General features: G+C 50.8%; 2 protein-coding genes across 2 annotated transcripts; both read right to left on the bottom strand.

Moving 5' to 3' along the window:
* Nucleotides 1-309: 309 nt before the first annotated feature.
* Nucleotides 310-1670, bottom strand: SPBR_05004 (methyltransferase type 12; the record flags this gene model as incomplete). Its single annotated transcript, XM_040763281.1, has 3 exons — nucleotides 310-999; nucleotides 1075-1411; nucleotides 1519-1670. The coding sequence occupies 3 exons, from the start codon at nucleotides 1668-1670 to the stop codon at nucleotides 310-312; spliced, it is 1179 nt and encodes a 392-aa protein (XP_040615221.1).
* A 5468-nt stretch (nucleotides 1671-7138) lies between these two features.
* SPBR_04933 (dTDP-glucose 4,6-dehydratase) lies at nucleotides 7139-8729 on the bottom strand (the record flags this gene model as incomplete). The annotated part of the gene is made up of 4 exons (XM_040763210.1): nucleotides 7139-7662; nucleotides 7749-8284; nucleotides 8450-8579; nucleotides 8696-8729. 4 exons carry the CDS (start codon nucleotides 8727-8729, stop codon nucleotides 7139-7141), a joined length of 1224 nt encoding a protein of 407 aa, XP_040615220.1.
* Nucleotides 8730-11702: the final 2973 nt, after the last annotated feature.

Below are 11702 nucleotides of genomic sequence, written 5' to 3'. Positions count from 1 at the left end.
CAGCTGGTCGCCAACGGTATAAACAAAAAATTTAGTCTCTCAAGCCAGCAGACGGAAGAGACCCTCCCGCGTCAGTGAGTACCAGAGTTCGGCGCAGGAAGTATCAAGATGAAGGCAACTGAGACAAAGCCTGGTCCCCGGCAGCAACCAAAAGAAACAATAAAGGAATATGTCACAAAGAAGCATAATGGGGAAAAAAAAAAGTAAACCAAGCCAAACAACGGCATGAGAAGTGAAGGCCAGCCCCGGAAAATGAGCAATCATGAAGAAGAAACGAAAAAAAGCCGCAATGTGCCGGTGCAGGTGAAACTATGCACCGATGGTGCTTCCGTATCCGCTGTAGCTATCGTCGACAACAATGCCATTCTTGGCACTTGGGTTGGCGGTAGACGGCCTTGCTTCGTTGCTGCTCTTCAGATGAGCCAGGTCTTCCGCAGTGGGTTTCCGGGCGGTCAGGACGCGAAGCGAGATCTGTAGGCTGTTGGGTGGTGCGGAGCGGTCTAAGGCTTTAGCCTTGATCTCCTGGCAGACCTCCTCGCATGCTTCCAAAGCATGAGCAGGGTCCCAGTCGAGATATTTTGTGAGAAGGCGCAATGAACCAGCTTCGACCGTATGTAAACAGGCAATGAGCCACATCTTGGCGACAGAGTCGTTGTGGGCGTTCAGCGGAATGGCGTGCTCGGAAATCTTGACATCGACGAAGCCCAAGCGTTCAAGACGATCGGCCGTCAGGTGGTGTGTGCCACGACGCCGACCTGCTTTGATAGAAGCTTCGTCGATAGCGCGGGCAAAGGAGTGTATCTGGGCGTCGGCGGGGAAAGCAGAGAGGAAATGGTGTGTCTGGCCTGTCTGGTCGTGAAAGTCAAGGGCCTCGATATGACCCCCAGGCTTCAGGCAATTAAGCGCCTCGCGGAAAATGAAATCCCAATCCTCAAAGGCGCCTGCCATATCTCGCAGATGAATGAGATCCACAGTGTTTTCGGGGCGCATCCATTCAACCTGGTATCGCCAGTCAGAAAATTTCCGATCGACAAGGAGTCGGTAAATAGAATTCAAGAACAGATGATAGCTTACCTCACAATCGTCAATCTCAAAAAACACATTATGAGGCACAGCTGTGGGCTGGATAGCTGAGATGTCCACGCCAACGACCTCGCATGTAGGATACAGCTCGGCCATACCGATTGCCCACTCGCCAGTCCCAGTACCGATATCAAGAATATGTCTGGGATCTTGGAGCGGTACGGATGTGAGCTCGAAGTTAAACACATTCAAAAACACTTGATGGACAACGCGCAGACGGTCCTGTTCCAGGTCATCATTTGGGAACATGTAGTCGCCGCAGTAGCGGCGGCCGTTTTCCATGACGTAGTCGAGTTCTTCTTCGTAAAGAGAACGAGAAGAAGAGTTTCTATGACATTGAAGAAGCTTTAGTTAGCAGGTGAGTTCGCGAGCCAATGGATGCATGGCGTTTCTTCTCGGTTAGTTAGAGGCGCATAACGCATTGAGAGCACTTACATGGTCGCTGCGTCAAATCTCTCGACGCGATAGCGAACTGGAATCACGGGGTATACGCTGGCAGCATAGTGTGGCTCCGCCGACTCGCCGTCCTCATCGTCCACCTCGAGAATATTCTCATGTACGTCTGTATCTGGTTCGGGAAGCGGCATGTTTGCTGTGTCGGCCAATTCCTCACCTATGCGTATCTCGTCGACAAGGAGAGAGATATGTTCAGATATGCTAAGCCCACTGTGCAAACTACTTCCCACTGCTCGGCTTGGGGCTGCTAATTCCTGATGGCCTAGCTGTCCTTGTTGTTCCTTGTCGTTTACTAGTTCTCCCGTGGCACTGTCGGTTCTGTTTGCGAACGTGTTATCCGTTGCCGTCGGTCCTATGCCGACTGTTTGACCCTGTTCCTGCCCGTGGTTGCTTTGCTGCTCTGATCCATGGGGGCGAGAAACGGTGTTGATATCGCTCGTTTGCATCTCCTGCCGCGATCGGGGTAGCTTTATTGCACTCCAAAAAAAGATGGGTGGGTTCCAGGTCCGGTTTGGGTTTTTCCAAGCCTGTGGATTTCCCGTTCCTAGTCCTTTCCCAAGATCACGTACGTAGTCCGACTCTTTCCGTTGTTCTGGCGCAAATGTCGTGAAGGCATTCCCGGTAGCCAAACGCCACCCCTTGCAACAGGATAAGAAGAGCAACGCTCGCCCAAGTCCGAGGTGCTAAACCAACGCAATATGCTTGTGGGGGTGTTTTTTTCCCCGGATAGAATACACCGTTGTCAAGTTAACGATTGCAAGATCAGAACGAGCCTAGAAGGCAAATGGCCTGACGCGTGAGGAGAAAAGTAGATGTACACGAAATCTGTAGCTCGGGGAAAGATCCGTGGCCTTGTACGAGGCGAGTCGCAAGCAAGAGCGCAATTGGTTGACTGAGATCGCACAAGGGGAAAGGCTTTCGTGTCTCGGTTGTGGCGAAAGATTGAAACGAATGGAAAGAGACAAAAGGTATAGCAAATCGGGAAGAGTCGTCTGGACTTGCTGGAGATTGAGAAGATCCTGTGAAGACAGTTGAAACGTTTGGGGAGACGAGATCTGAATACCAACGAGGCAATTGAAGATGGAAGTGTGACAAACTAACAGACACAAACAAAGATCCGTGAAAGAAACAAAGGCAAGTCAAGCGCACAACGACGCGGGCAAAGAATGCAGGCTGCCGACCGTCCAGGTAAATAAGAGGTGTAAGTTTGCAAGGACCACAAAAACAAAAGAACCAGAAATAAAAAGAGGGAGCGAATGGCCACCGGTACAAAAAAGAAAAGAAAACGGAGACGCAAGGCCCAGTCGAAGAGCGCAGGATACGTCGTAGACAGGGAGCCAAATAACGCCGCACGGCTCAATATGCAGCACGTCGTAGGTCGTCGTGCGGAGCTCACGTCGCAATGCACAGCAAAAACGGCTCCGGTCCCGAACGAAATTTCTTGGGCATATCCTGGGATGCTTCGGATTTCCTGGGTTCGCTCTGAGAGGGGGGAGAGGGGGCCTGGCCCAGGCCTGGTCATTACGACAGGACAGGAGCAGCTTAGTGCGGCCACCGGAGGGGGCAGATGGAGATGGGTGAATGGGTAGCGTACAAAGAGGGTCGTGTTCCTGGGCAAGCTGGGACTGGGTAAGTAGAGTTGGGGGCCCGGGGGGGGGGATGCTAGTGAAGTTTTTGGTGAAGTACTGTAAAATGGGAATTCAAAATGTAATGTCGTAAAATGTTGTAGCTTCGAGGTTGGTCCTCGGTTTGGAAGCTGATCACTCAGTAACTGATATGAGAGCAAGAGGAAACAAGTGACTGCCAAATAGGGTGCGAATACGTCCCATAGAGGAAGGCAGGCACGACTGAGAAACAGCCAGGTATACGTCGAAGCGTGTCCACAACTACGGAGCACTTTGTCCCTCACTTCGGCATCATTTTCACGCACTCCTTCAAAGACACGACAGACACAACAGAAGCAACAGACAGCTCTGGCTGAACACGTTGGCAGCACTAGCACAAAACGGAAATGGAGAACAGGGGCCTTGGGCAAGATGCGCCAAAGCTGTGATCCGTTTTGGGGGCGATGGTGTGGGGCAGGAGTCGGGGCAGGTCCACTTTTTCTTTCTCTTGCTTCATACGGCAAGTTACCCAGGTTGAACTAGGCTCTGGACCCCGTTCTCACAGTGGTTGTCGCTATACGCTTGTCCTCTGCTTCTCACTCGTAACTGGCCCCGAGCACCTTCCTGTTTTCTCGACGCCCTCTAAATCTCAACCTTGTGGCACCCGGCTCCAAGAACATTCCAAAAATTGAAAATCTACGACGTCTCCGTACGGCCTGTAGCCCTCATCTGATGTGTATCGTCCGTCGTTCCTTCCACTCTGGACTCCTTACTCGCTCCCGATGCTGCTCCACTCGATGGCTCCTTTCCCTACCGATCGCCCTTTATGTGCACGATACCAGGACCTGGAAAGTCTCTCCTTCCCGGGCATCCCTGCGGACGAACGCAAAGGCGGGAAACACACTAACAAATTCGCCTTCGACGTTGTCAACATTTTAGGTCTCTTGTGATCCTGTTTTGCCTTGGCGGTAGTTTCTGTTCGCCCGCCCCTGGCCCGGTGCCAGAACGGCGCGTCTACCCTAGGGCCTTTCCGTTAGTGCATATTTTTGTTTCGATCTTCAGTCTGCCCTTGCGAACGATACTCTGTCGTTCTAAGGAGCAGTATTACTTTTACAGAACGAGGATGACATATAACACAGTAATTCTCCCTAACTACGGGCGACACGGGGACTACAGCGCATGCTATGTCGGCCAATCGTCGATGCCACTGCCAGCAGGCAGCTTTGACGGTGTCACTCGACACGACTCGACGATTTCCCTCAAGTTGCTTTCTGGTTCTGCGAGAATCTGCGCCGCGTTTGTGGGGAGTGGATTTCTTGTTTTGTGCAAAGATCCCAAACCGTATGCTTACATCGTATGAAGTGGGATCCCTTTCTCACATCGGGCGGATACCGGAGGCCTGGTCAGCACGAAAAATGGAATAGGCAAAAAAAGAAAGCAAAAAGACCCACGACCTTGTCTCCTGGGACATGCATCCTGCAAGAGAATGGGGACAAAAGCAACCCAGAAATCCCATTAGGAACAGAAAGACACCGAACGGGGAAGCCGGAAAGCACAACCTGCATGTTTGTTTTCTATGCAACCAAAGCAGTATTATGTACATCCGTATTTCATCAGACGAAGAAGTATGTCGTACTTGTTACCTGTACACACAAGTAAGTACAGGACAAGCCCTAATGGCATCTTAAGTACTTTGCGAGGAATATTCATACGTTCTAATATAGTTGCTGTCCCGTCCAAGTGGACAATCTGACGGGCTTATAATGGTGGCCACATGTCGTTTTGAAAAGCCATTTACCAAACAAGCGAGCCTATATGGAGATTATACAAACGCGAACTAAATCAACCTTTCGAGTGGCTGATAATCAGTCGGTGTGCCAGGTGCGGTTCGGCTAGCTCTGCTAATTATGGGCAGCAAAAAGCGACAGGTCGAGCCGGAAAACAGCTGTTAAGGCAGCGAAGACGGACCGTCAACGAAGCCCATGTAGCTGGTGGTTCAAGACTGCCAATGCGCTGAAAGTAAAAGTCTGGCGCTGTTTTTCGGAGTGGTACTAAAGATAGTAACAAAGGTGTCGAAAACTGACCAACAAAATGGTTACGCTTCGGATATTGCAACACAAAACAAACCACGGGAGGCTTTTTAGGTAAAACGGCCGAGCGGCATCGCTTCGGTGGTTCAACCCAGGTCTTGAAGTTCAGTACCAGAGATAGAACCGGAAACAAACCAATGGCTCGACGTACCTCGTGGAGCGGAAGACTGTCCTTACTCTCCTTCCCACCTCTCCTCCTCTTCCCTACGCTCTTTGTGCGGGTCCTTTTCATCTCCTTTTCATCTCCTCCCGACACACTGGGTCTTGCTCGCGGCTTCCCGAGCCCGTTGGACGTTAGTCAGGTCTGACTAGAATTGCAAACAAGCGGCAATCTGGGCTTTTATCTGTGTTTCCGTGTCGTTGTTCGATATTTCCCCTTTCTTGGGAACCGTGCCGCCCGCAAGGGTCTGACGCGATAAATTAAATATAGAAAATCTTCGACTCGGGTTTGATTTCTCCCCTCAGACGCCCTACCAACTCTATCTTCGCCGTGTCTTGTCTCGTTCTCGACAATTCTTATCACCCCCCGGCCTGAATATATATAGCAACAGTTTAAATTGAGGCCGTACTCGGCCTAGAGACAGATTTAAAAAGTCAATGGAAGAAAAGTGTCACCGGTTCGACGCTGACGCCGATTAAGAAACTCCGCCCCAGCTCTAAAAGAAGTCGATGGGGTCGTAATGGTCAGGAAGAAAGATCTCAAGCGCTCCGCCATTAGAAGTGCTGTAGTATCTTCTTCGTTACCAACGGAGTATTGACTGCCAGACAAGGACGCTAAGCCAGAAAAGGCTTCCATAAATCCATCCAGCAGTACAGACACGCTATCTCGAGCAGCTCATGCCGGGGGGCGCATGCCAGCCTACAGGCGACAATTAAAAGAACGATGCGAAAGAGCACAGATGAAGTGAAAATGAAACGAGTGTGGCATGGCGTTTCACTCACCGGGCACAGGCGAATTCGCCGGTTCATTTGACCGAAGGTATCTAATCGATGAACTATGATAGTCGTGATGAAGCGGATATGAAAACAGACCGGGGCAGCAAGATCGCAGTATGGTGAAAATACCGACCGCGGTGTCCAATGATAACTTTACACACTTGCGAGATTTTCAGAGATTATCCAACTTGGTCCTAGTATGGCAAAAACGTTGAAATCCAGATCAAGGATGAGGCACAACCAATGTGGGCTCGAAGGCCGTGGTCGGAAGTGTAGGTCGCACTAACCTACGTGCGCCAAGCAATATGGGACTCAGCCCGTTGGTTCTCCGGCACCTCCAGAAGCTTTTATGCGCACAACGACAGGTATCACAAATAGTGACACAGTATCCGGAAAAGCCGCACACGTGCATTACATGAGCAGCTTATAATACGCGTCGTCGGCCGGGTTCCCAAATTATTGTTATATACAATGGGAGGATATATAAGAAGTCTATTGAAGATCCAGAAATCAAAATTAAAAGAACGGTGGAAGTAAAGCAAAACAAACAAAAGTCTACACCAAGGTTTACTTCTGTCCAAAATGAAGCTGTTTGCATCGACAAAATAAAGAGGACGAGCTCCTCCTCACCCAAACCCAAGTGCGATATACCCAAAACGATTTGACCAAGAAATACTCATCTAGCCTGTCCCAACTCACAGCGTCTCCCTCCTTATTCACACCAAATCATGTCTATAATTTTCTATGGCCCGCCAGCGCAGGCCGCTCGCCTCCTTTACCGTAGCAGGCAATTCGCGTAACTTTGGCGTATCCCACTTTCAGAGAGAGATGGGAGGTTCTAAGTAGCCTTGTTGCCAGACTGCGCCTAGCCGCCAAAGTTCACCTGCATTTGACTATCGACAGCGGAATAACTCCATTTGGCTCATGATGAGTGCAAAGTGACTGCGCCTTTGTAGGTCATTCGGTTGTTTAAGCAGTCTTGGAAGTCTCGTTCGGCTGCGGGCTGTCCGAGATGGGCTCCTTATCGGAAACAACAAGGCGGTCGACGACAACGGGGAAGGGGCTAAGCACCTTGCCGATGTTGCCCCACCACTGCTCACCAAATCTCTTGTACCAGTCGACGGTGATGCGCAGGCCGTCGGCAAAGCTGGTCTTCTGCTCCCAGCCAAGCTGGCGCAGCTTCGTGCCGTCCACAGCATAGCGGTGGTCGTTGAAAGGGCGGTCGTGGGTATACTTGACCCACTTCTTGAACTCCTCCGGGGTGTCATGTGGGATGCCGACCTGCTTCAGCAGGTGGCCGCACAGGTCCAAGTTGGAGATCTCGTCGTACGAGCCGACGTTGTAAATCTGGCCAATCTCGCCACGGTGCATGATGGTGTCGAAGGCGTCGGCAGCATCGCCCGCAAACAGGTAGCGGCGTGTCGGGCTACCGTCACCGTGCAGGACAACGGGCTCACCACGGTTCAGCAGGCAGGTGAACTTGGGGATGACCTCTGCAACAGTGGTCAGTAAACAACTCAAAAAGGGGAAAACAGAGGGTTGGGGCAGGCAGTCTTCTACTGGTACAAGAAACACTCACTCTCTGGGTATTGATGGGGGCCATAGACATTGTTGCTGCGGACGATGATAGCGGGCAGCTTGAAACTCTTCATGTAGGAGTGGACAAGCATCTCAGCGGCGGCCTTGCTGGCAGCGTAGGGATTGGTTGGGGCCAGGATGCTGGTCTCCAGCAGGTCATCATCCTCATCCCGGACCTCACCGTACACCTCGTCGGTGGAGATGTGGATGAAGCGCTTGATGCCGACCTTCTTGGCACCCTCGAGCAGGACATGGGTGCCGTAGACGTTGGTGTGGGTAAAACCGTAAGAGTTACCAAAGCTCAGGTCGACGTGGGACTGGGCAGCAAAGTGGAAGATGGTGTCGATGTTGTAGCGCTCCAGGCAGTCGACAACCTCTGAGGGGTTGGTGATGTCACCCTGGTAGAAAGTGAAGTTGCGCTTATCGTTCAGGGCGCGTGTGTTGTTCAGGGACGCACAGTAGTCAAGCTTGTCAAAGGAGACAATGTTGTACGCGTTGGGGTAGGTGATGGTAAGGTGGCGCACAAGCCAGCAAGCACTATAAGAGGAGTTTTAGCACATCCATTGTTGCCACTACAATGAAGCTTTTGCATTTCAACCGAGGTGCGAGAAGTAGTAAAAGGGACGATGCACTTCAAGGCCGTCGCAAAGCGTTTTTGAAAGCGGGACGGCCCCTCTAAAAGCGGGAAGAGACAGGACATACATGAAGCCAGCGCCGCCCGTGATCATAATGTTCTTGACATCGGGAAGGGGTTCGAACTTGGTGCTACCAGTGAGGACGGGAGCATCCTTCCAGACACCGAACTCCTCGAAGAAGTTTGCGCGACGGCCAGCTGTGTGAGGAGCGGTGAGGGTCAGTTTATTTGCCAATTTTGTTGGGAGGGGTAATGGGCGCTGCCAGCAGATTCATAAAAAACTAGAGCTGCACGCAACAGGGGCGGAAACGTACTGTCCTGGCCATTGGAGTACAGAGGAGAAGCCATTGTGTCAGAGAGGAGAATGTGAGCTTGCCAAACGGTGACAGAGGTTCGTCTGAAGTTGGTGATGCAGAGAAATTCGTAGTTGGGGAAAGATGCAGAAGGAAAAGGAGGGGGAAGCTGCGATAGAGGACAGGTTCGGCGGGGCGGGCGCGCTGAATTTGTTGGCGTGTATTGGTTTAGGGGCAGGAGCAAAATTGTGGGTTTTCCGATAACTGTTCTGGGGGGGTTCCTTTACTTGGAAGCTGAAGTGCGCAGAGAAGAAAGAAGAAAGGTGTTAGCAGCAGGCCAGGGGGTAGATCCAGTAAGGATATAGCCTGGCCAAGGCCTGCAAGACTTGCAGACGGAAAAGGCGAAGAGCAACATTGCTCAAGAGGAACCCTTGTCTCAGCGCCAGGTCCACTCCATAGGCTGAAAGAACGTACCTGGAAAATGTACGGCGTTACCAGGTGACAGTCGGAGGTGGAACGAGATGCTGGCAGGATCAAGAAAGGACAGTATGAAATATGGCAAATGGCAGAGCGATATAAAGGATTGAGAGCCCCTGCTGAATGGTAAATAATAGGGGCTGGAAAGTAGCGAGCACGAGGGAACAAACTCATTTTAGGACGCCACACACAAAAAAAGGGATATTATACGTTTGTAAATACGACATAAGGCTCTGAGGAACGGAACGAGCGAAAGGCATCTCTACAACGTGAAGGCAATCATCGCACTTAAACTGACAACTGTCCCGCCTCTGCTATTATGAAGGGCACCTCTCCTTCATCAGCCACTGGTCAGAGATGATACCGAATCTGGCGATGGTTCCCGCCCAGCGCTACCGAACGTATGAAATATTTCGGGGTACCCGCATGCGTACGACTTAGTGAGAACGGGACACGTATGGCTTTCCAGTTAACAGGCGATGTGTTGTGAGGCAGAAGCAAAGCTCGTACTTTTGTAGTGAGTAAGAAACGGGAAAAGAGGACAGGGCGTGATCGGCACTGTCGAAAGCGGAGGGGCGAGAAATAAAACCCCTATTTAGGAGAATACTAGTGCGACTGTATTTCTGTTTAGGGTTTTATTTTATGACGAGGCGCAGGAATAGAGGCTGCTAAATGCCCTCCGATCCACTACGAATACAATGGCGCTACTCTCCGTCACATACGACAGACCCGTTCTAGTGCTTCTTGTCAGGCACACACCAATGGCGATTAGAGGAAAAGGTCGTCTGCGGCTTCTTCCAGCCTACTTGGCACGAACCCAAGGCAAATAACAAAAGGGTACAAAACGAAAGTGAAGGAAGGGAGACGAGGACTGCATCCGCAGGAAGTAACGGACAAGAGTGGCGTGTCAATATGGAGAACCCGCAGTTGCATAATAGCATTAGACAGGAAAACGAGGACGATACATGGCGTAAGACGACATGCAGTGTTTAAAAAAGCCTGTCGCCTGGCGAACTTGTCCGTGACTGCTGCGCCCAGGAAGATGAATACGAATTAATGCGCCAACCCGTGTGGCTTTACGTATGGTCGTACCTAGGACCACGGTTCCTCTGATGTCAGCCCCCCTTTTGCTGTAAGTTTTTAGTCACTTTTTTCAGCCTCGTGCTTGGCGAAATGAAGAACATACGAAGGGGCAGTAATTAAACTTGAACCGCAATTGGGACCTTACCTTGTGGGTTGGTGATGGGCAGGAATGTATGTCGTACGACGTTCTGGAGGGACCCGGAACGCCCTCATGTCATTCTTCATTCATAATCCACAGACACCTCCCCAGACATGGTGGTAGTCGGCAGGTTTCTCTAACCGTAAGCAGAAATGGACAATGGCGTAGGAATGACTGCGAAAGTGATTGCGTTTGCTCCCCTCGTAAGGGGAGCAAGACAGGGAGACGACTGGAAAGCAATGCATCATCAGGCAGGAAAACACGAGGGTGAGACAGCGCCGAGACAGACAGGGACAACGTCAACGAGGACGACGAACGGCGTGCATGCAGGCACCAGCTTGTCATTCGTGCGAGGTAAATAGTGCTCGCTTCCAACGTGTGGCGGTCAAGACACAAGTACCATGAGCTTGCAATTTACACAAGGCCGGGAAGTGGCACTGGCAGACTGGGTGGTGGCCTGTGGTAGGACGAGTATAGACATACTCGGCAGGTAAGACATAAACACGACATTGTGACAACCAAAAACGTGACGACCGAGGACGGTCGAGACCACGACGTAAATAGGGACCTGTGCGAGCCACTACCGAAGCCATGGGGGTTGAGAAGGAGAGGGCCAGCATACGATGCACACATTCAAACCTTTTACAGGTTTTACTTAAGGGCACTCGCAGCACTGAAGAGGTTAACTGTGGTAGTTCCAAAGCAAGCAAAAGAAATATGGACTTGGAAGTCAGGATGTTCGCTATGATCAGCACAGCCGGGGCATCTTGCTAACAATCCATGTGCTGTTCCGTCAATTCATTTTCGATCGGCTTGTAAATTCGCAATGTCATGATCCTTTTCAAAAGACGGCGCCCGTAAGAAGAGGCATTGAAAATCATAAGGTGATTTTTGAGGCAAGGCGCAAAATAAGAGCGTCCTCGCAGCAAAAGCTTGACCGTGGCTTCTTGGGTTCCAACGAGAGAACAAAAAAAACCGCAATCGTTAGTGGCCGAATATGAATAGATAGCAAAAAGTCGACTTAGTCGCCCGTCGTACCAGCTGAGAAACGCCACACTCGTTTGCTCACTTATGGGACATTAATACAACATACTTACTTGGGAAGTCAGTTTCGAAAACAGAGTGCTGACTACGACCAAGCTCTCTCTAATAGGAAACGACACGCTGCTTTCGGAGATCGAGTAATCCCTTACGTCGTAGTTTTAGGTTTAGGTTTTTCAGTGATGACAACATTACCGAGACAATGTAATTTGGCAGCTCCATCTCAAAATGATTTTCTCACGGCTCTGTGAACACGGTCTGTCCAAAGTCATTTTATACTCTCGCTTT

This window comes from Sporothrix brasiliensis (genome assembly GCF_000820605.1).
Source record: "Sporothrix brasiliensis 5110 chromosome Unknown Cont21, whole genome shotgun sequence".
Lineage (NCBI taxonomy): Eukaryota > Fungi > Ascomycota > Sordariomycetes > Ophiostomatales > Ophiostomataceae > Sporothrix > Sporothrix brasiliensis.
This window is presented reverse-complemented; position numbering and strand designations above follow the sequence as displayed.